General features: G+C 36.2%; 1 protein-coding gene and 1 long non-coding RNA gene across 4 annotated transcripts in view; one reads left to right on the top strand and one right to left on the bottom strand.

Moving 5' to 3' along the window:
* The window catches only part of Ctsc (cathepsin C), a 36468-nt gene extending 18284 nt beyond the window's left edge, over positions 1 to 18184 (bottom strand). The window contains exons 1-4 of one of the 3 annotated variants that reach the window (XM_026401511.2): positions 17906 to 18184; positions 16036 to 16181; positions 11447 to 11531; positions 6141 to 9793 (exon numbers count right to left, since the gene is read on the bottom strand). In XM_026401511.2, coding sequence (XP_026257296.1) covers positions 9771 to 9793; positions 11447 to 11531; positions 16036 to 16181; positions 17906 to 18077 — 426 coding nt within the window. In that variant the 5' untranslated portion in view covers positions 18078 to 18184 and the 3' untranslated portion in view covers positions 6141 to 9770. Of the gene's footprint in view, positions 1 to 283; positions 451 to 6140; positions 9837 to 11446; positions 11532 to 16035; positions 16182 to 17905 lie in introns of those variants that run through there. The other 2 variants (XM_026401512.2, XM_077796883.1) reach the window with 2 other exon arrangements.
* On the top strand, positions 17893 to 19834 carry LOC113191698 (uncharacterized). Its single transcript, XR_003301926.1, has 3 exons — positions 17893 to 17981; positions 18764 to 18847; positions 19561 to 19834. It is a non-coding gene; the product is annotated as an uncharacterized LOC113191698 (long non-coding RNA).
* The last annotated feature ends 4544 nt before the right edge of the window (positions 19835 to 24378 follow it).

Consider the following 24378-nt stretch of genomic DNA (forward strand, 5'->3'; position numbering starts at 1 on the left):
TAGTTCTTTATATGAGCTTTTTAAAAAGTTACTATTGGTGTGTTACTTTGGAATGTTTTTAATTTTTTTTCTTCTGTCAATTATAGTAATAAACATTTTCAAGTTTTATATGACATGACTTATTTCTAGTCCAAACACATTCTATATAATCAAAATAAAAGTTTCTAAGAATGGATATACACATACCATACATGTGATAAATAAAATTAAACATATCACACATAGATAAACAAAATTAAACAGGTTTAAAAGTGAAACACAAGTTTCACTGGTAGCAACTCACTTTTCCTGGGATCTTTCAAGGGGTGCCATGTTCACATTCACTTTCTCAGGAGTACTTCCCACCTTCTTTCCGATGAAACAAGCCCAGTTCCGGCCCAGCACATCATGGACCCACCCGGGCATCGTCTCGTGGCAGTAACTGATTGCTCTGCTGCCCTTGGCTTCATACTGTAATTAAATAAGGGAAAGGCCAAATGAAATCTGTGTTCAACTCTCAAGTAGATTTCCCTAGACCTCAGTCACGGTTGAGATGCCCCCACATTTCCCTTTGTCAACCCAAACACGTTCACCCTGAGGTTACATTCTAAGAATTATTTTAGAAAACAAATAGAAAATTTGCATGTGTAGTATATGTTGACTACCAAACAAAATGAACATGACAAAATACTTCTAGAAATGAAAGGCAAGGAGAGAGGCCATTTTAGAGTATCTGCCATATTCAAAACATTTTTACACAAGTTACTTTATTTAACCCTTGGAATATGCCTATGAGAAAGTAAACAACACTCAGCTTTATTAAGAACACGGTGGCTGTTCAGCTGGCTCGAAGTAACTCCAACCAAGGCAATGATCTATCCAATTCTTCTTTTCCACTCAGAAAAGACTTTCGTTAGATAACTATAAGAACAAATGAAAGGCTGGGAATGTAGCTGAGTGATAGAGCAAACTTCTAGCATGCATGAAGGCTTGGGTGTGAACCCAGCACTGCAAAAAACAAAACAAGTGAAAAAAATTTTCTATAAATCTATGAGGATATGTTGATTATGAAAGAGCTCAGTTTAGGCTAACTTGACTAACTGTTACTAACTATTCTCCCTACTCTATTTCACTGATAGGACCTTTTGTCATATTTCACTGTTAACATTGATAAGTAACTATACAGTGATACAGCCAGGATTTGAACTCAGATGTTTGGCTCCAGAGCCTCATCACCTTCATGTAGTAACATATCCCCAGGGGAGTAGCAAATAAGCAGAATGAGAGCACAGCATATGGAAGCCACAAAGGAAAAATGTCACACCATATTTCTACAAAGAGCAACTGGGACATAAGCAATTCATGCTCTGACTCAATTGAATGAAACTCTTTGTTGAACTTTGTGCAAGATTTTACTAGGCCTTAGTTCTATCATCTCTACAAGAAAAATAGGGGGGAAAATACCCTCAAAGGCATAGACATGGCAATTCCACGATCAAGTGCAGGTTTGTAAACATTTTTGAGAAAGGCCAGACAGCAAATACTTCAGGCTCTGCACAGTATCACATCTATACAACTCTGCCATTGTAGAGCAAAGACTAAACATGAACAAACTGGCACAGATTCAGTAGAGTCAGTTATGTTTCAATAAAACATTTATTTACAAAAATAGACAGTAGGTTGTTTTTAGCTATAGAGGCTATACTTTTTGGACTGCTGATCTAATCTAATGGAGGCTACTTTACTTGTTTGCAGAGGTTGACAAACTTCTTATTTTAAGGGCGAAAAAGAAATCATATTTCAGATTTGCAGATTAAAGGCCTTTAGCTACTCAATTAGGCCACAACAATATAAAAGGTACATAGGGAAATCATAAATGAATGAGCAAGACCAAGTGCTAATAATACTTTTTATTGGAACAGGTCTGCAGATTGGCATCCTCTGGTTTAGAGGAAAGTGAACAGAGACAGTGAGCTGTAGTTTGTGGCAGCCACGTTACCCAGCTGGAATGGTGGGTTTGGGGTATTAGATACACTTTCACTATGACTATTTTCAGCTTATATAGTATTTCAGGATGTTACTCAAGTAGAGACACATCATATTGAACCTAGGGACTCAAACATGTGAGGCAAGTACTCTAATATTGAACCACACTCTCCAGTCCTAAAGTTCTATTTCCATAGCTCAAAAATAACCTAATATTGTCGGATTCATGCAATGTACCCTGTACCCTCTAGGGTTTGATTGTGTGTTTCTCTTTAGCATGATTCCTGATCGTATTCTTGTTTCTTCTACTGGATGTTAGAAATAAGGAGAGGAAAGGGTAAGCCACTGCTCCCTCCCGCCTCTGTTGAGAAAGTAATCTGACAATGTTTTAAGAATTCTTGAGATTTTCCTTATAGAAACCATCCCTCCTCTCCTTTCTTTCGCTCACACACACATATAATACTATACACAGGAAGCACTCATTGCAGTACAACAGAAATGTTAACAGAAACAAGATTTTTAAAAATCACAAAAAATGGTTGAAAGTATAAAATAAGTACACTGTATCAACTCAAAGAAATATTACTTATCATTTTAAGTAATTCATGAGTTCTATAGGAAGGAGGTAAACAAACAGGCTGGAGAGACCTGTCTGTTGCTATATACTGGAAAAGCATCATGCTTATATATTGCTAATGGCTGCTTTGAGGTTATGATTATATTTTATTATGCTTTATATTTATAAATTATATTTATATTATGCTTTTGGGTTATAGGTTCTTGGAAAAAATGAAACCTATAAAGGTGGTTGAACTAGAATTTATAACCAAATATTACTCTACCCAGACATTATTCCCAGTAAAATGCTTTATTTCTTTGTACTCTTGTGTCTTCTCACAAAAAGCTAGAGAGACAATTACTAAAGACACTGAGGGGAGAAACCTAAAAACTATGCAGCAAAAGCTTATACCCCAAAGGGACTTCTTCCTATATTCTTTGAGGCTCACAAAAATCTCTTGGGATAACAAGCATTATCTCTTTAATGAAGAAAAGATAGACATGCAAAGATACAAAATGAGAAGATTCAAATATGTTTCCCAGGTCATGAAGATCATTGCTTTTCAGTATATCCTGTTCTTAAAAAAAAGTTTCAGAAGATTAAATAGACTCAAGTCAGGTTCAAATGTTTGCCTAATGCCCTGTAAAGGCTTCCTAAACTTTCTAGCAGCCCAGTCTTGGATCACTTCAATAGAATCTAGTTCTGCCACTTGCTGGGAAAGTGATCCTAAACCAGACTTGTCCTGTTTCCTCATCTATAAGATCGGGGCTGATAATAACAGACTCCATCTCATAGGTGGTATTTTTAACTCATTTAAGTTTCACAACAGCCTACGACGTTGTACTTTCCACACAGAAATAGGCACTGTGAGAACAGGATTTTTCATCTATTCCATACCTAGCAAACTGTCTAGAACCTGGAAGAAATTAATTCTTGAATGAGTGAATAAGCAAAGTGAGTAATAGAAGAGAAAGAACAAATGCCCTTCCCATTTCAATACTAACACAAGAAACTGAAATCATATAAGAAGTTATAATTAGGTGTTGTGATGCCAACATATCATAAGAGACTCAAATTATAACTCATAACGAGACTTCAGAATTGCCAGTTTTCCTCTCCTGATCTGTTCCAAAATTTCCCTTTGAGCTTCCTGACAATACATCCTTACATCTGTGGTTTTGCTCAAAATTAACAAAATCAGGCAAATAGTTCTTAATCTAGACCCATGCTTTATTTATAAAGAATAATCCTTTAAAATACTACAACTTTGTTTGTTGTTATAACTAAAATCCTAAAATGTACTAAAAATGGTATCCATTTGTATGTCACTTCTGTTACATTAAATTGATGGAATTATTTTATCTTTAAAATTAATTTTATATTATTCTATAGTTTTCACAATCTGAAGTAATTTTTTTAGAAGGTGAAGTTACTCTATAAAAGGTAGGGAAGGTTTGCAGTAATAGGCCATGACAGGCCTGTGCAGGGCAATACAACTTACTACAAAAGAGACATTTCACAGTTCTAAAGCCAAGTACTCGATACTTGAACTGGAGGCACTGTTCACTGTACCTGTTACTTTCTTGAACTGAATGCTCCCAAGATATCTGTCATTTTCCTGCTACTGTGAAATCTGATGTGGTTTTTGACATGATCATGAATTTGTAAGTTGAAGTTTTAGCCACACTATCCAGCTGTAAATGCAGCCAATTTTTTTTTTCCAAAGAGTTTTCATTTATATAAACATCAGTCTCTAAAGAATGCTTTGGACAGATGAGACAATTCAAGTTTCCATTCATTTATGCCAATTTCTACTACAACAAGTAGATAATTTCCTAAAATGTGATGAAGCTCCCTAGCACTTAAGATTAGAAAATAACTATGATTCATTAACTATTCATTTGCTTCTTCAAAATTACCAGTAAGCTGTCAAACATTCTTGAAATCTCATTTTATAAATTTCCCAATTATTTTTATGAACTATCCAATTAGATCTAAATGGTATTGGGACACCCCACCACCACCACCACACACACAAATAAGTAACTTATTTATTCTAGATCTCTTTCTCCACTGTTTTTGACACTCAGGAGGGTAAAAAACAAATCACTTAAACCCCATTCCACTACTTTCCTGGCGAAAGTGAGAGTTAGTAAATATTCAAACATTTGTTTTATGAAACACACTGGCTAGAGGACAGGGGCAATTTAGTAAAAAAGACTTTGCCCTTTAAATTCTAGTTCTGTCACTTATTTACGTATCCTTGAACAAGCTAAAACTAATGAGCCTCAATTTCTTCATTTGAAACGGGGATGATATCAGCAACTGATACTAATTCACTGGATTGTTATGAAAGGTAAAGATATTAAAATTTGAAGAGTTTATATAGAACACAAACAAGTAACAATAAAAATATTACCATCTATTGCTATGTGGGGTACCAAGCTGTTTAAGACTTCATTGATGCAGTCAAATAATTTCTAGGCATTCAAATATCCCAACTGTCAACAAACTGAGCTGTTGACAGTGGGGCCTATCCTATCAGGCAGTGGTTTCCAAAAGGAGGTGAAATGAGGGCCACTGGAACAATGGGAAAAAGTATTATATTTTTTCTTTATATTTTTGATATAAAGCTGAAAAACAACTTCCACTATTATTTAATATAAAAATCAAGGTTGATGCTCCCAGTCAGTTCCACTATCCAAGGTTCACTTTCACTGTTATTATTGTGCTAGTAAAGTACCTACAAGATGGTTAGGACACGGCATATTCTTTTTTGTTCCTGCTTTAACTGACATAAACATCTGATTTCATAAAGCTAACCTTCACAAAATGAACAAGTGGCTTAAAATATACTTGCAAAGAAAACAGGATCTGCAAATACTAATGATATAAACATAAAATGGCAAAGTGTACACTTGCCCTAAGTATAATATGTTCTGTTAGTCTTGTTTAGAAAGTAGATGTGTGAAATGGTTCCAGGACTAGGATATTCACTTTGGAATGCCATTCTTCCAGAAAGTAAATGTTTCAGTTAAAATGTCTATTAAATTGTTGCCACTGCTAGTGCAAACCAGTGACTCTCCTAAACTCTTCAAAAGCCATGACACTTTCATATTTTTTAAAAGGTGGTGTCAAAACCAACTGATGGAGTTGCCTTAAGTTCTAGCTACTCGGGTAGCAGGATCCCTTGAGGCCAATCTGGGCAAAATTGGTGAGACTCTGTCTCAAGTAAAATACAATTGCTTATATACTATTGGTGGGGATATAAAATGACACAACTACTTTGGGAACTCACTTGATGTGATTTAATAAGATTTAAAAATGTCTTTTTTTTTTTCTTTTTTTAAAATCCCTTATTTAAAAGATTTTAAAATACATTAGAAAACTGTGTTCAAACACTGAAAATTTAGTCATGGAAACTATTTATTGGTAGTAGATTCTAACATTGATTTGGAAATTAAAATCATAATGAAGCATATTTTACATTGCTTTCAAATGGTATCATCATGAAATTTTTTAGTAGGGTAATTTTGTGACATTTACAAATAAAATATTTAATATTAACCATTAAATATTTAATATTTCCTGTTATTTAAAAAACATTGGTTAATATTTCATGTGTACAATTTTTAAATATATTGATAAATACTGTGGAACTCATAAAAGTTTGAACCATACATGTAATCCATCACAATGATTTACTACTTCAAAAAAGAACACCTTTAATGAAGTACAATGATTTAATGATAAAAGATATGGAAATACTAAATCTGAATAATATTGGAAAACAAAAAAAGTCTACTCAATCTTTTACCCTTTGTTTACTGCAAATATCTACCTAAGTACAAATTAACCAGTCTAATTGGCTACCAGGTCTTTAGAACAAGCAAAAGCTGCTAGACAGCAACAAGAAAAAAAATGAATTTTACCAAGTTGTTTTTTTGTCAAACCTCTCCCAGAGCACCATCTTTCCTCAGAAAGAAGCCAACTTCCCTAAGTCAGTTCCGAGAACTAGTTTTGCCTACTAATAAGACTGAACTGTTTATTTAAAAACTTGAATTTTAATGAATTACAAAACTGCCAGGAAATCCTTAGAGTAGCTGCAACCAAATAATATCCAGCATTTTACAAAAAGAAATTGATAGTTGGATTTATACATGAGAATGAAGATCTTAAGTTTGATTATTCCTAGTGCTGAAGATACTCCATTTAAGCCAAAATACTTATTTCAGAATTAGTTAAAACAGTCATTTACCACTCAGCAAAGTAGCCAAAATCCCTGGGTTCATTCCTCATTTACTTGCTCACAAACTTCTAACTTGTGAAGTTGGAAGAAATCTTGAGATCATCTAATGTATTTCCTAGGTCTTGCTCCTCACTATAGTTAACAGAGGTAACAATAACCTGAAGCCTTCCAGGCTAATTCAAAATTGTCATTTCTGTAGGCTTCAGGGAACCACTGCAGCCAGAAAACTCACTTTCTCTTGACAACTGAGTTTTCCCTAGTTCTGAAAGTTGGAACTTTTACTGTTTTTTACTTGGAGATGTATAGTGCCCTCTTATGCCTCAGGAATATTAAATCATAAATAAAAAGAATAAAATTTAAAAGTCTAATCTCTTTTCCACTAGGTCATTCAACAAATATGTCCTGAGGTTCCAACCGAGTCTCTAAGGACATAAAGGTAACACTTTCAGAAACATCAATAAAAATAACACCAGGATGTATTGCTCAATTTTTTTTCTAAATTTATTGAAGGCCTATTATTTTCACATTTTGCACTATACATGGAGAATAAAACGGTTAGTAATACAGAGTTGATCCTTGCATAATGGACTTTAAGACCAGAAGACAAAGCAGACAATTATGACAGAGAAAGCTAAGCATTATTACATTGTAACACATATCTACAAATTTTTTGTCACTAATTCTTCTTTTTCATAATCATCCATTTATAAGCTAAATTACTCAGAGAAATAAACAGAAAACTTTAATAATTTTTTTAAATTTCACATTAAATACATTCTACTATATATAGTTTACTTTGACAGTATGTACATCAAATTGAAAATATACAACTTTTAGATCTTTGGAGGTAGGCAACCTGATAATGTTTTTTAGAACAGAGTACTAAAAAAGTTATAGCACCATTCCCAAATATGTTCTAGGATTCTAGAGAACTGACTCTTTGTAAGCTGGTATTACTTGTAAAAAGTCTGTAAAAAGAAAAAGGAAATGTGGTTTATTTTCAAGAATCTATGAAGTTCTGTGTGCATTAGGTGCTGAAAATATTGAAGGTTAAATACAGACTTTCAGTCCAGAAGAAGATGAAGACATTCTATCAAAATATTCTGCTATAATAGGTATGAGGTGAGAGATATCCACGAAGTACAATGAGGACCAAGGTAACAGAGTTTCTCCTGTTAATGGAGATAGCTGGGGAGGTGGCATCAGGTCCTCAGTGATAAAGCACTGATCAGGTCCAAAGGCAGGATAGAAAAGAATGTCTGAAAGATACAATTGGCTATACTGTTATAGCAGACCACTTCCTCTCCAACAGTATAAAATTGTCATCATTAATGAAAAACTACTATCTAGAGAGATTTTTATCTATCTAAGACTAGATGTAGGGGAAAAGTCTTTCTAGATACTACGGATTAGGTGTAGCCCCGCATTTTAGGTAGATCAAATGGGCTCTAAACCAAATAAGGAGGAAATGAGTATACTGTTTAGCAGGAAACAGCTAAAAGTTAACAATCAGTATGAACAATAGTGTAATTAAGAGAAGTCTATTTGGCAAGGGATTTTATTTGTATTTAATTTGAAGTTTAAAAGCTCTCTTTTCAACTTTTGAAGGTACAAAAGAAAAATAAGGTTAAGTTTTTGTCCCTAAGTCTAGCTTGGGCGAGAAAGCTAGCAGCTCATGGGAAAGAATGCAATTTCTCAAAGGGAATTGCTCTTCAGACTCCAACAAAAGCCAATGAGCTATTCTACTCCATTTAACTAACATTCATGATGCTTACATGCTGGAATCCATCAGAAAATCTACCCAAATGTAACTCTAAATATTATTTACTCTTTTGTGAAATGGTTTTTCTTTTAATTTTTAGTTCTAGGGGTATCTTTAGGCTTGAAAGATTAGCTCTAGCATTTTACAGTTGGAAGCTGTGTGAGCTTAAGTACTATATGACTACTTTTTCCTATCTGTAAAACAAAATTAGTACTATCTACATATTTTTTTTAAAAAATTATACTATGTCAAGTTCTTAGTACAAAGCAGGCATCTAATTAAAAAGGGTTGGGTGGGGAATGAGTGTGAAAAGGCCAAAAAAAAAAAAAAAAAAGCTATTAACTAAACACATTTCTTGGTTCTGGGCAGAGATACTTACTGCAGTTCTACATACAGTCTACAGGACATTCTTCAATAGCATGGCTTGTCTGAGACAATCTCTTTTTCTCCTCCTTTAAATATGTCCTCCAAAAAACTATCTTCCCTTCAATAAGATATCTATGCATCTTTTTTGTTGGAGCGGAGGGTACTGAGGATTTAATTCAGGGAAAATTGACAACTGAGCCACATCTCCAGCCCTACTTTGTATTTCATTTAGAGACAGGGTCTCACTGAGTTGCTTAGTGCCTTGCCATTGCTGAAGCTGGCTTTAAACTCCCAATCCTCCTGCTTGAGCCTCCTGAGCCATTGGGACTACAGGCATGGGCCATCACAACCAGCTACATCTGTGCATCTTAAGAGATCCTGAAACCTTATTTTCTCCCTACAACAGATTCTGCGTTCCTCAGGTTAAATAGAGGACGAGAAGGCACTCAGCAGAGGCAACGGAACTGTGAATAAAATCTGTGCTGTCAATGAAACAAGACACAAATTTCAAATCCTGACCAGTTTGGGAAAAAAAAAAAAAAATCATTTCAACAGAAGAGTATTCAAACAGAAAAAAAAAAAAAATTAACATGTTCCATATTGTTTTATTAAAAAACTGAACAGTGAAGCCACCTGAGACTTCCATCTCTTCCAGACCTTTCTTTTCCTGTGTAGGTTCTGGTTGTTCACATTCCATTATGATGATTACTGCTTTCCCAGGAAATGTTCAGGAGGGCAGCTGCCTTGGAGGTAGGTCACCAGGACTCCTCTGCATTTTACATGCAATAAAGACTCCAGAAGGGGCTGTAGCTGCACAGGCCTCTGCTAGCTGCCAGAGGTAGGTCCACTGCTGCATGCTGCTCTGCCTTTTAGACCCAAAGTCTGTTCTTGGCTGTGGTTTTAAAAGAGCCCCACACAGAGGCTCTATTTAATAACTATAAAACAATAAAAACTAGGGTTACAAGCCAACAAGAATCACACTGTCTCTTAATAATACTTAATTACATTAATTTCTGCTAAGTTAAATAAAACAGTACTAATAGAGATCCTTGTTATTTTTTTAATGCTCTTTTAGACATTCAAAGCGGCCATTCTCAAGCTCAGTGCTTAAGCAACATCTATTATGTATGCAGCCAACATGCTTATGAAGCACATGTATCTGAAAGTAACTGCCACTTCAAAAACTACATAATTTTGAAGTATACCTAAGAAACAGGCTAAGTTCTGATAACTTAGATACACAACACATATCTCTTACAAATGCTAAATGTAGGCTTAGTGTTGCTTAGATCCATGTCTAGGTCCTAGGATCTTTATCCCATATTCAGAACAAAATGCGAAGGTTCATCTTTTCTACTGGCAGATGTGTCTCCCTAACTAAGAGTGAAGAGGTTTAAGACAGCATTTCATAAACTATGTTCTGAGCGTACCTTGTTTTCATTTTTTTTTTGGGGGGGTGGGGGGCGGGCAGTAAACCTATTTGGGAAAAGTTTCCTATTTTATCTTCCTCCTCAACTATCACTTAGATATATATTAAAATTCTGACAAGTTCTCAAATAAAGAAAACTAATAATTCTATACTAACTCAGGTGCCAGAAAAAAATTAAGAAACAGCTTATTAGTTTCAGCTCTCTGCTCACATTGATCTGTCAATGTGAGCCACTGCCTGAAACAAGCTTTAAAACCTGACAAGATGAAATGACATAATTGAGGAGTAATCCCTACCTAGTAGATGTGTGTGCCACAGATAGTCCATTATAAAGTGAAAACACTAATATGGGATGAAGCTATGAAACTTTCAATACTTATCCCAAGTTCCCTTTTTTTTTTTTTCCTATCTCACTCTTAGTACTTAAGAGCCAAGGAAAAGGGGAAAGAGTATTACTTTGAAACACAAGGAAGGGTAAGTCCCTATCAACTTTAACCATCAATCAAATTCTAATCAAAATTTTAGACATCTAAATTTATGGCACTAGTATGGGCAATGATTTAAATCTCTGCTCTGCAAATGGGAGAACTGAAAGAGTGAAAAAGTTCTTCCTCTCCTCCTCTTCCTAGTCAATATTGTTAAGTTCTTAGTACAAACCAGTTTTTAAAAGATGAGTGATATCTCACAGGAATGTCAATTTCTCTGAATCATCTTCTACACTCATGTGGCCTCACTTGGTTCTCCTTTGAGGGAGTCTTTCAAGAAAAGAATAAGCAGCATAGCTACTTTTAAAATGTGAACTGAACTTTAGCCAACCTTTTCTTTAACAGGATCTTTATCTTTTTTAAATTCCTATCTACTTAAGTTACAAGTATCATTCTGGAATTTGAGGTGTGCAAACAGAGCACATGAGAATGAAAAATAACACATAAGAAAGTGCAGGCAAGTTTGAAGTATAAGAAAAGCAGGCTCAAGCAAGAAATCCATAAGAAAACCATAATCTCTCCAGACTGACTCTCTCTGATGAATAAATAGACATTTATTTGCATAAGCCACCAGGGAAGAGGGGAAGCTGGCTTTTAATAACAAAGTTAAAAATATTTCAGTAGAGCTCACCCAGTTTGTTCCTCAGATGTGGCAAATCATATATCCCCACAGTTCCCAGATGCATGAACAATTGACTGATTAAATCAGTAACATCCTACAAAGAGTTTACAGTGGCAAACTGAGTCATGTTGAAATTAAAGCATCATCAAGAAAGTTAACATAAAATAGGCATGCATTAAGTGCTAAATTTCTGACACTTTCCCTCAATTGAAACATTCTTCATAGTAAACCCAAAGTGTTAAAAAATAAATAAAATCCTGAGCTGGATATACTGAATCTATATTTTTAAAAGTACACCTACCTCAAAAATAACTCTTCTGAGATCTTTGTATCTTAAAAATGAACCCAGAGAGCAGTCTGAAAAAAATGGTCCACAATTCCCTAGTCCTTTATTGTGGAAACATGATTGACAAGATCACCATCGCACAAAGTGGGCACTTAAATCTTCTGATAAAATCATTCAACATTCTTGTTTTGAAAGCCATTTGCTCTGGAAACAACTATGGCAGTGTTTTGGTTTTTGTTTTAGCTTATGATTCTATTAAGATTGGAAGGTCCCCAACAAGAGCTCAATTAGAAATCAGTAAAATTAGTTTGACTATTACCAAATAACAATTTTAGTCATTATGAATCTCATTTCCCTCCTGTGAATTTTCTTTGAATTTAGAGTAGCTTAATCTTCAAAATAAAATCTGAGTTCCTTTTCTACAGCTCTGTTTTCCAGTTTCTTTTCCTGCCTCAGAGAAAGTGCAATGAGAAATAGTAAAAGGTTAGAAAGCCTATTCAACTTGAGGGCATTCTTCGATGCTGACACTCAGTTTGTTTCCCATGACTTTCTTCCTCTGGGCAATTTGGTAGAGAGTTTGGATGTTGTACACAGCAACTTTATATATGCTGGTCAAAAAAAATACATATATAAAGTATATAAAAGCTTAAAACAAAGGAAAAAGTCATTTATTCACCTATCACATAGAGTCAGGCAAAATTAGGCATTTTTATATTCTACTTGGTTTTTTTTTTGTTGTTGTTGTTGTTGCACTGTGATATTATACTGGAGCTTGGCTATATGTAATATGCAGATATTTTAAATAGATTCAAATCTACCAGAGAACAACAAGTACAACCAAATGGCTAATGGTATTAAAATCTGATAGTCTTAAAAACTGACCTGCAGAGTAGTGTCATCTGTTTAGGCAAGCAGTGTTTTAAAAGAATGCCTCTAAGAATTTTCCATTTTGACACAGACTCAATTAATCCCTATTGTTTGTTTCAGTGCTTAGGAAAATGCCTAAATAGATCCGAAATTCAGAATTTGTAACCCCCATAAAATGTTCAGATAATGGAATGCCTGGAAATAAAAAGATGGTTTAAAAATATATACCTAGTATTTCCTGTCCATCTTGAACTGTGCAAAACTATTCAACATCAAGATTTATTTCCTTCTAAGTTTGCATCTAGCTTGAAGTCATGTACAAAGAAAAAAAGATAGATCATCCCAACTCCATCAAATTTTCGAGCAATTAAAACCAAGTAAGAAAGATTTAGGAATCTCATACCATGAAAAATGCTCATCTTTCAGATGAGATTTGAATACAGAAAACTTGAATAAAGCAAGTTCCTAGAAAAAAAGGGTGGCATCTAATCACTTCCCCGCTAGAATGCAGAGAATGGGGAAGACAATGTGTCTACTACTATGCTTCAGGATACCTAAGGGAGCAGATGATGCAGCAGGAGCCTAACAGAATGACCTGCATGTGTCACTTACTCCTCAAAATCTGCCAGGAATGACACTTAGAAGCAATCGGAGGAAAGCACACCTAAAGAAAGCAAAGGGACATGGTCTGGTAGGAGCAGAGAGATCTGGAAATCCACTTGATTTGTAGAATAATAATGTATAGAGTAACATGGCAGGTGTATATGGTAAAAATCTGTCAGATATATCCAATGTCTTGGGTTGAAAAGATGCTATAGTTTACATAAGACACTTAAAATCAAATAGCAAATACACTTTAACTTTTGATGATTCCTCATTTTAAAAAATTAGTTTTAGTTGGGAGTATAGCTCAGTAGTAGTATATTTGCCTGGCATGTACACATCTCTGGGTTCAAGCCCTAGTAACACAAAAAATAAATTAATTTCAAGAGATATTTTTATAAGTCTGTAGGAAAAATCCAACTTACATATTAAATAGGCTTGTTTTTCTTGAATTACACATCCCTCCCACTCTGGTTTGCCAGCACATTGTAGGAAATACCCTGAGGCTTGGTAAAACCCAGCAAGGTTTACGTTAACAAATCTCACCAAAAATGCCTGATTTTCCTATTATCTCAAGTAACTTGATCCTGTAATTTCTTAAATTTTTTAACTGTTTCCCATCATACTTGCAGTTGTATTTACTAAAATAACATGGTGTTGTATTACTTTGCAAAAATATGTTTACCTAGAGCTACTTGATAGGTTAAGATAGGTTTTAAAAACAACAATCTTATGTATAGTCTACTCTGCTAATTAAAATTATGATTGTTGTCACAAGGCCCAACAACTGACTGGTTAGAGTAGTTGATTTTTCTGCAGGAAAATAAAACATAGCCCTGATAATGATTCTGTCAAATGGGCACTTTAAACTCTATACAGCAAAATCAGCTGGATAGGGGAGCTGGAGAGAATAGGCTTTTGTTCAACATCATCCTAAAGCATATGTTCTGGCAAGGTTCCACTGTAGCTGTCTAATCATCAACTAATTATCTGCCCATACATTGACTCTTTCCCACTTATGGTTGAGAATACTTTAACTGTATTTAGCTTTAAAAATTGGTTCTCTTTTGACCTAATGAAGCTCTGGCAAAATACCACATCTGCTTACACTGATTCAAAAAGTGTTCCAATTCCTCATTCAGCCACCAGGTAGCCAGTCCCTCTGTTTCTGATGCAAAAATATTGAGGGAAATTGCCCTTGTCTATTTCTGATTATTAGGTTTTTGGTAATTAAATGGTGATTTTAGAAATTTCCCCACCAGCTTCTCCAATTCTACAGGACTGAAGAATGAGAAGTTTTCTAAGCCAAATGGGTAAACTCTTTACTTATCTATATCCTACTTCCCACCTCACACTGAATAATTTACTCAACTTAGTTTTTAATCAGGTCCCACTTTATCCATTTTGTAATTAATTAATTAATTAATTAATTTTTGTGCACCAATTCTGTAGGTACTTTGATCTGGAGGCAAAGAACCTTTGAAGGAATGACAAAGTAAGAGGTCTACAAAGCCCTAGGCTCATCAATATGCAGACCAAGAAATAAATTCATATTGAGTACACGAACCATAATATGGCAGCATTTTAAAAATTCACATAGTTATGAGTTTAAAAAAAATACATAGTACTTAGGGATGATATTAAAAATAGTTAGCAACTGGTCAAGCATGGCTTCAATTAATCCAACAGACTGCTGGCCAACAATAGCTGACAGGCACAGCCCAATTCCTACCACTAAGTATCAGATCAGACAATCCAGTTGGGAAGAAACAACTTTTTCTTCACTATCTCCTTTTCATTTTATTTATTTTTCATACTTAAGGGGGATCCTCATTTAACAATTTTTGGAAGTTATTTTCCAAGAAATAAGTATGGTTTAGATAGAACACTATATCTTAGTAAGTCACAACTCCTAGGACAGACAAATCACAACAAATTTAAAGGTTAGGCCTCTGCTACTGTTTCGTCTTTTGTCATTTGTAACAAACTCATTCCCCACTTTCCCACAGGTTCCTACAAAGGGTCAACATCTGCCAAATGCTCCAAAGGCTGTATACTTATCCCAAGAAAAATCTGTATTTAGACTCCATGTATAATGAGAAACAGCTAGTTTCAGCTAGCTTCAATTTACTTGAACCATTTAATACTCAGCTTACAGGAAAAGTTCCAACTTTTTCAGAACAACATATGGGATGGACCGTAAATCTGTACTAAATTATTTTAACCCAAAGTGTGCCTGCAACTGGAAACAGTGTGTTTGAATGAGCAATAACTCTTCTTCTCTAGTGAGAGAAGAGAAAAAAAACAACCTGGACTGGCTGGTCTACCTTTTACTTTCATCAGCCTAATGAGCAGAGTAACTCCTATGCTGTTTCTTTGTCTTAGTTTAAAAAAAAAAAAAAATTATATTAAATGTAGTATGTACTACATTATATTAATTCGATATGTCATTTAGGTCAATTTCTCAGAGTCAATAAGCAATGATAAGAAAAACAGCCTAAACACCAAGAAGATGAAATTTATAATAGCCTTATGTTTCCTACCAATTCAGTATAAAGCCAAGTGACAAGACAACACTTAGAAATAAAGGTTTGGCAATAAACAAAGTAAGCTGAGAATCATGTCCTACTGACCAAAATGCAAATGTAAATACTTTATACATATTCAATATAGATCAAGTATTGTTTAAACCTACTGAAGCCACAAGTTTAAAGTTGCAAAATTATGCTAACTTCTCTTGAAAAATGTGTTATCCATACTGGTTTTCCTGTTAACCTAAAACTAAAATTCCAGGGTATCCTAATCACAAGAGGTTTTATATCTCAAAGTAATAGAAACTAACCTTAAAGAAAGCAAACCACTTGTAGTCATTCAGCACAATCTCAAAGCCTTGGTTGTAAATGATGGTGAAATGTCCAGAATTGCCAAAGTCATCATATGCTGTATCCAATTTCTTAAGGTGCACCACTACTTTTTTTTCTGGTGGTTCTAGATAAAAGAAAATGTACAACAAAGGAAAGTTATTTGAACTTCATGAGGTTAAAAATATCTCTACTATTTAATTAAGCTGCTTTCCTTTTATGAACAAGCATACCTAAATCCAATCCCCCATCCAAAAATCAAGGCAAAGAAAAATATAATAAAAGGTACAAGGAGATAAAAAGACCCACCATCAAATCATGAAAAAGGATAATGTGTTAAGCCCAGGAAAAGACAGAAAATGATCTCTTCAAAGAAGAAATGGGGTATCTTTTTTTCTCAATGGCTTTAGAAATGAGAACCTCAGAACCTGAATCCTTCTAAAGTAGGAATGTCTTTAATTACTGGATTAAGGTCTAAGGTAGGTTTACTGTGAGGCTGCCTGAAAAGAATTCAGTTGTGTCCATCAGGACATTCCCACACTTTAGGGAGTCTTCAGATTAATAACTCTGAGTGGGAGACTGCATGTGACAGGGAAGTGTAAATCTTGATCTCCCTTCTGCCATCATCCCCATGCTCAATTTATAAAAAGAAACAATGGTACACACTGTCCAAGATTAGGAAAAGCCATATAGTCATCTGGAGTTAAACATTTCTTTTTTTAAGAGAGAGAGAGAGAGAGAGAGAGAGAGAGAGAGAAGAGAAGAGAAGAGAGAGAGAGAGAGAGAGAGAGAGAGAGAGAGAGAGAGAGAGAGAGAGAGAGAGAGAGAATTTTTTAATATTCATTTTTCAGTTTTCGGTGGACTCAACATCTTTATTTTTATGTGGTGCTGAGGATGGAACCCAGCGCCCAGCACATGCCAGGCGAGCACATTACCCCTTGAGCCACATGCCCAGCCCTAAATAGTTCTTTTTAAAGAAATATTACTTGACAGTATCAGATTACTTGACAGTCTTCCTTCTGCTAATGGGGAAATTACAGCTGAGAGCTCCACTCATTGCAAGTCACAGGGAGCAAGACTTTCAGCAGACCAGCAGTCTGTTGTCTGGGGGTTTTGTTTTTCCTCTCTTCTCTACTGGCTTCTTTTTTAAGGTTAGCCAAGTAACTGAAGCATATGTAATACCCCAGTGTATTCACACACTGGATATTTATTGTTCCAACTGCCAGGCACTGTACTTGGCTCAGGGCATTTCCAAATAATTATCAGGGAAAAGCATTAAAGAAGAAACGAGCTTCTCTATACCTCCTTGAAGTACATGAAACAAAGAATGGTGCTAGAAATACTGAAGGACAAGAAGCATTACCACATGCCAAATCGAAATGGCTGGACATAAGAGTCCTTTCCCATAACCTCACAGAAAAAAAAAAAAAAAAAAATCTTTTCATATCCTCAAGAGTCCTTGAGCTCATATATTTTTTTTTCACCAATAGGATTTTGAAAAAACTGGCAGATTAGAAGGGGGAAACAAAAGACTGCAGTTGTGAACTCTATTCTAAACCAAAGCAACCAAATAAATACAAATATAAAGAGGAAGAAAAAGTTCTGGAAGGGGAGGGGGAGAGGGAGAGTTGAGGTCCCAAGGAGTGTGCAGTTAGAAGTTCTCAGCAGTTCAAATTTAACTTCGCAGCGGTGGCCAAGAGAGTTACCCCAAAGGACCCGGAGTCCAGCCAGGACGTTCCAGGCACTCAGGAGCGCTGGCCGCCGTGTGGCCTTTGGGCGCAGAAAGGGGCGACTGCGAGGAGTCCCGGGTCGGCGCGGGAAAGCGAACATCTGAGATCGCCGGCGGCTTACCCATAACCGAGCAGTTGATGTCCGGCTGGGAACCGACTGGGCCCACCTGGAAGACCCAGGTGCCCAGCAGATCAGGGTAGGTGCAGTTAGCAGGTGTGTCGCAGCGCACGGTCCAGACACCGCAGAGGAGCAGCAGGAGGCCGGCGAGCAACGAGCGGGGCCAGGGACCCATGCTGGAGGGGCCCAGACAAGAGGCAAAGAAGAGACGAGCCCAAGCGTGGCCGACTTGAATCAGGCGACCCGGGTGGCTCGCGCTTTAAAATAGCCAGAAGCCCGGAAACCGCGGGCCGGCGGGGGGCGGGGCTACGGCACGGTGGGGGATGGGCGCGGGACACCGGGGGGCGGGGCCACCTTTCTCAGGTGGGGTTCGCCGAAGGCTCAGGTCCTCACCTGGCTGCCGCCGGACGCCAAACCAGAAAAACAAATGCTGACGGACGTTTCAGATTTTTGCACAATCGGTGACTTAAATAGGACCTAGTCTGGGCGGGGAGACAGAAGGTGAGAAGGAGGCCCAGAGAGAAGAGCCGGGAGGAGTGGGGTTCTCTTTGGCTTACTTTCCCTCTCTTAATCTGAGGTCTAGTTGCCTGTTTATCAGCTATATGCTTTTTCCCCTCCGAAAAACTTCAGCACTCTGTTTGAAAACTCCACTTTCTTCCTTTTTCTAGTTCTCACTGCTTTTTCTATTCTCTTGATTTTCTTTGGTCTCCTGTTGATGATATTTGTCTATTTGCCTAAGGGAGAATTCAACTTTAGTGCAAATTTGAGCGTTAAGTACCCGCCCCCCCCTCCCCAGTTTAACTGGATTTAGTTACACAAGGGGATCAGAGAGTATATTGCTCAAGTTCTACTACTTTACAGATGAAAAGCTGGAGGGCCAGAAAAAGGAAGTAGCTTGCCCAGGATGAGGAAGGAAGCTGATGTCCTGCCCCATTCTGGACTCTGGTATGCCAATCTGATGGTCATTTGTTAGGTATCCCTATTTTCAGATGCCTTCTTGTTCTCCCCTGTGTGAGAGCTTCTCTGACTTTCCTGGCTGCTATGGGTAATTGGGCACCTTTCCTCCACTGAGCCTCGGAGGTGTCAGACCCTGTGGACACTGTGATGAACCAGACATACTTGAGTGTCCCTGCCCTCTCAGTTGCATGCATTCTTGTACCCATTACAGATATTCATATAGCCACTTTTCCATCAGATTATAAACCTTCCAAGGTAGCAAGTCCAAATCATTCATTTATATCTCCCTGGAATCTTGTTTAATACCACCAGGGAAGTGTTCTTGAATGTTAAATGTTATCTTTATTTGTAAGCCTGAAACCCAAAAAGTAGTTGCCCTTGAAAGCTCATAGGTGAAAGTGCTTTTTAATACCAAAACTACAAGGGCCAGGGTGTGGCCAACCTTTTATGAGGTAGCCAGAAGAAATATAAAAAGTAGAAAAGAAACATGAAAGGACAGGAAAACTAAACTTTAAAAGCCTTGGGCTAAAGTTTCTCATACTTTCACTCCCCAAGTCGGTTCTCTTTTCCTAGCCTATCACTTATGTTTTCTGGAAAATCTACAAGTCTTCATTGACAATCTTAAAGTTACTGGAAATTCACTCACTCTTTAAAATTGTTCTGTGCCCTATTAATTAGTCCACTATTACATGTATTTTTAGAACAGAGAAAGGAAGATATGCAACCTATAATAATGGGTCCTTTCCCACCACTATCTATTGATGAGGTAATGGAGAAGACCTCAACTTGAGGAACTTGAGAATAGCCAGACCACCATAAACTGTCTTGTGATCACCACCAGACTGATGGCATTCCCTCATACCTTCCCATGGCCGTCCCTCACCGAATTTCCTTTAAAAAAGGAGACCAAGAACCCCCAAAGTCTCTCTTGCTGGTGACATATGTATTCCTTGCTTTCCTAAATAAATCTCTGTGACTGAAGTGTGCTGGAATTCTTTTTTGTCATGTATGTCAAGGACCCTGTCGTCCTGAATTGAGGTCCCCTCTCTGAGACCTTCTTGTACCACCTTCAGTAACATGTATTTCTAGATTTTATAGACCTTTTAATGATTAAAAATTGACATCTAATTACATTAACACACTATTTAAAAATACACTAACAGAATAACATTTCCTTCCTAAATCTCTGGGAAAGTGTGTCATTGTTAAACATTAAATGTTTTGCTAGATCATCAATATTTTAGAGCTGAACAGTCAAGTTGTAAATTCTTTTGATACATGCAATTAGAATATTACACTTAATTGTGAAGAAAGTTTAAAACAGCTTTTATGCAATGAAGAACAAGTAGAAAGGGATCTTGGAGACCTCTCAATCTAAGATTCATTTTAAAACTGAGCAATGGAGAATTGAGTCACTTGCTGAATGGCATATTGCCACTTAATGAAATTCAGGAAAAAACTTGAATTAGGTATCTGCAAGTTACATTCCCATGAATTCAGTGTATGTTAAATTATATGAAATAAAATGTTTTTATATGCAAAACTGATTTGCTGCTAGGTTAATGTAATTGTAAGTAGGTTTCCCAAAGGCAGCATTGCTTAGCAGTGGTTCTTGTAGTCCCAGGACCAGAAACATTGGGATCTCTTTGGAATTTGTTAGAAATGCAAATTCCCTAGACCCACCCCATACCTACCAACAAAGAAAATGTCTGGGAGGTCCCAGCAATTTGTGTTTTAAAAACCCACTTCCACAGGATACAAACTAAAGTTTGAGAATTACTGGTTTAGGAATAATTGGTAAGGACTCATTGGGACTCACACTTGAAGTCTGACACTCAGCAGCTGCTTAATCTTGACCTAAGTTGTTTTTCTTCTTTTAGTGCCTTGGTTTTTTGTCTATTAAGTGTACATAATTATATCTCCTGTGACTACTTCATCTGGTTTTGAAAAGACTGAGTGAGTTAACATAGATCTCTCTATATGAGTAATATAGATAACTGTATGTATTTCTATTAGAGAAATTTTCCTTATTAATTAAACCACTAGATTCCAAATACTGTTTTTTTGTAATCCTAGTACCCTAAATATTTCCTAGAACACAAGGAGTGCTCAAATATTTTCTGAATTAATAATATAATGGTTACAAGTGATAGTACTTAATGGTATTTGGCTAAGAGCATCATGATTTCCATGTTTTTTGCCTCATGAATAGATATGAAAACTACCATATTGGAATGCATGTCAATATATAAAAAAAGGGTTGGGCATGGTGGCACATGCCTGTAATCCCAGAGGCTTGGGAGGTTGAGGCAGGAGAATCGCAACTTAGGGAGGCCCTAAGCAACTCAGTGAGACCCTGTGGCAAAATAAAATATAAAGAAGGACTGGGGATGTAGCTCAGTGGTTAAGTGCCCCTGAGTTCAATACTTGGTACTTATATGTGTGTGTGTGTGTGTAGAGAGAGAGAGAGAGAGAGAGAGAGAGAGAGCGCTTAGATGAAAAACTTGACATATTAATATTGTGCAATGATATTTTATATCATGTACATTTCTGGCATTGGTAGTAATAATAATCAATTTTAGCAGCTTGGGAAGCTGAGAGAGGAGGATTGGGAGTTCAAAGCCAGGCTTACCAAAAAGCAAGACACTAAGCAACTCAGTGAAATTTTGTCTCTAAATAAAATGCAAAATAGGGCTAGGGGTGTGGTTCAGTGATCAAGTGCCCCTGAGTTCAATCCCTAGAACCAAAATTAAATAAATAAATAAAAATAATAATCAATTTATTTATTTAGCATTTCACATTGTCAAACTAATATACATTATCCCATTTAATTATCACACAATTCTATAAGAAGATGTTACATAATTTGTATTTTATCCCTAAAAAAATAAAATTGAGTCTCAAAGAATTTATTAGAGTCTAATGACTGTGAAAGCAAAAGTGAGGAGGGAAAAAGAAGAATAAAAAGAGGAAGCCTCAGAGGATGTGTAGGTCTGACACCTGTGAAGAAGAAAGAAAAGAAACTTAGAAAGAAACTCAGAAATACAACTCTGATACATTCTCAGAAAGTCCTGCAGGAAACACTGCTGTAAAGATTGTTCATGAAGGAGCTGCACTTATTAATTGGCCTGATCTAGAAAGCTAAGATGGATCTTGAAGTCATGCTGTCAGGAAATGGCACTCTCACAACAGGGCCATTTTGAAGAGAAGTGGAAACAGTAGACGCCTATGGGAGCAACAGTGAGGTAGAGAGATTCCTGACTAATATTATGGGTTGATCCACAAGTATGACAAAGGAGACTGGACATTTCTTCAGGTATTGTGATATCCCACATACTGTACTACCTTGGCAGTATTTCTGTCTTTGTCTTCTAGGCAGGTATCAAAATTCCCTCTGCTGTGACCTCATGTTCCTGTGTTCACAATTCATTATAATTATGTGATTGACTTTTCCACTGGGCTTCATGCTCCTTGATGGTAGGACTGTGATATTTTTATACATCAAAATTTATCACAGGAGTTGGGCCAATAATATTTGCTCACTCATTTCCTCAATAAAATTAATGCAAGAAAAGAAGAAAGAAAGATAAGTAGGAAGAATGGTAGAAAGAATGAATAAGGAAGTTTCTATGCATGAAAATTTAGTTGATGGTTGTGGTGGAGGAAATCACAGGGTTGCTTAGTAATGCTGCCCAGGTTGGTTAGTTGAACTGTACCAATGTTTCTCAAACTTGATCTCAGAACCAGTTAGCATTCTTAGAAGGTTATGAGGACTCCCAAGAATTTTTGTTTATATAGATTATGTCTGGTGATATCTACTTTATTAGAAATGAAATGTAAAAACAATTAAGTATTGATTTATTCATTTAATAATAATCATAAAATGAAAGTAGCATACTTTGAGGCTGCTGCTCACATTAACATGGCATACTATTTTAGAGTAGATTTCTTTTAATAAATAGAAGGAATGTACAATAAATAATGATAAAAATCAAAATGTAGTAAATATATAAACCAGTAACATGGTCACTTATCACTACCAAATATTATGTACTATACCTAATGTAGGCACTATACTTTTATACAACTGGCAGCATTTTAGTTTTATTTTCGCCAGTATTATCACAAACATGTAGATAATGCATTGTACCTCCTTGCTATAATAATTTTCTACCCAGGGATTCTCTCCCTGACATTTTGAGATTCTCTCAAAAATGTATGTGCTTGGTCACAAGGCAAACAGGGATGAGCAGAGTATGCTTGAATGACCACAATTCCAAGAATGGAGAAACCATGGAAAACACATTCTTTATTTACAGGTCACTGGTGTCATTTTTCTATATCCCATGTGGGGAAATTTATTCAGTTTATATATAAGAAATAGGAGAATGTCCTTCAATTTGATGAAACAAGCTTACAAAGCTAGAAAAATAGTAATTGTTATTTCTAGTTGAGTAGCTTGTTGTTTTGTGCACAGTACAGTCACATGGTTCTAAGAACAATCTTCCAGCTACTATCATTAAAACCATTTTTACAGATAAGAAAAATTGGGCCTCAGAAAAGTTAAGTGACTTTTCCGTGGGTACACTTCTGGTGAGTGTAAGTCTGATAACCAACAGAAAACTTCATTTTTTAAGTGACGTTGTTAGAATGGAATTAAGAAAATGAAGTTTCATTTAATTGTTGTTTCAAATACAAACTGGAGAAACAGTGATTTCTACAAGTGAACTGTAGAGACAATACAAGTGGAAGCAACTGTGAATGATTTGAGTATGTTTCTACCTATTTGATCCTAGTTTCACTTCACTTTTCACTTCTGTTAAGTAAGCCAAGTTTTTGAAATAAAAAATTTAGGAAGATTTTTATTTATTTATTATTTTTATTTTATTACTGATAGACTAGGATTTGCCCATATGTTATAGAGAAAGAGCAACTCTCAAGAGCAAACTGACGAACTTAATGTGTGTACCTGTTCTGTTGCACCAAATGCACTCCGTTTAAGACACCATTTCTTGCTGTCAGTACCTACAGCAATGACCTTCTAGTTTTTTCGGTTTTTTGTATAATTTAACGCACAGGCCAGGAACCTAAGTATCATCCTTGACTTTTCATTCTCTTGCCCCTCCTGACCTCTTGCCTTATCTGATTAGCCTAGGAGTCCTAGTGAGTCTACTCTTACCACTGTGATTTTTTAATTTAAATGTAAATCCTATAAAGTCACTTCATTGCTTAAAATGTCTTGGGCTGGGGATGTGGCTCAAGCGGTAGCGGTAGCGCACTCACCTGGCATGCATGCTGCTCAGGTTGGATCCTCAGCACCACATACAAACAAAGATGTTGTGTCCGCCGAAAACTAAAAAATAAATATTAAAATTCTCTCTCTCTCTCTCTCTCTCTCTCTCTCTCTCTCTCTCTCTCTCTCTCTCTCAAAAAAAAAAAAAAAGTCTCACTGAGCTACTTTTTTTTATCATGTTTGAATGAAATCCTAGGAGGCTCTACTTATTCTATTGTTCCTCCCA

Source organism: Urocitellus parryii, chromosome 4 (assembly GCF_045843805.1).
Source record: "Urocitellus parryii isolate mUroPar1 chromosome 4, mUroPar1.hap1, whole genome shotgun sequence".
NCBI lineage: Eukaryota > Metazoa > Chordata > Mammalia > Rodentia > Sciuridae > Urocitellus > Urocitellus parryii.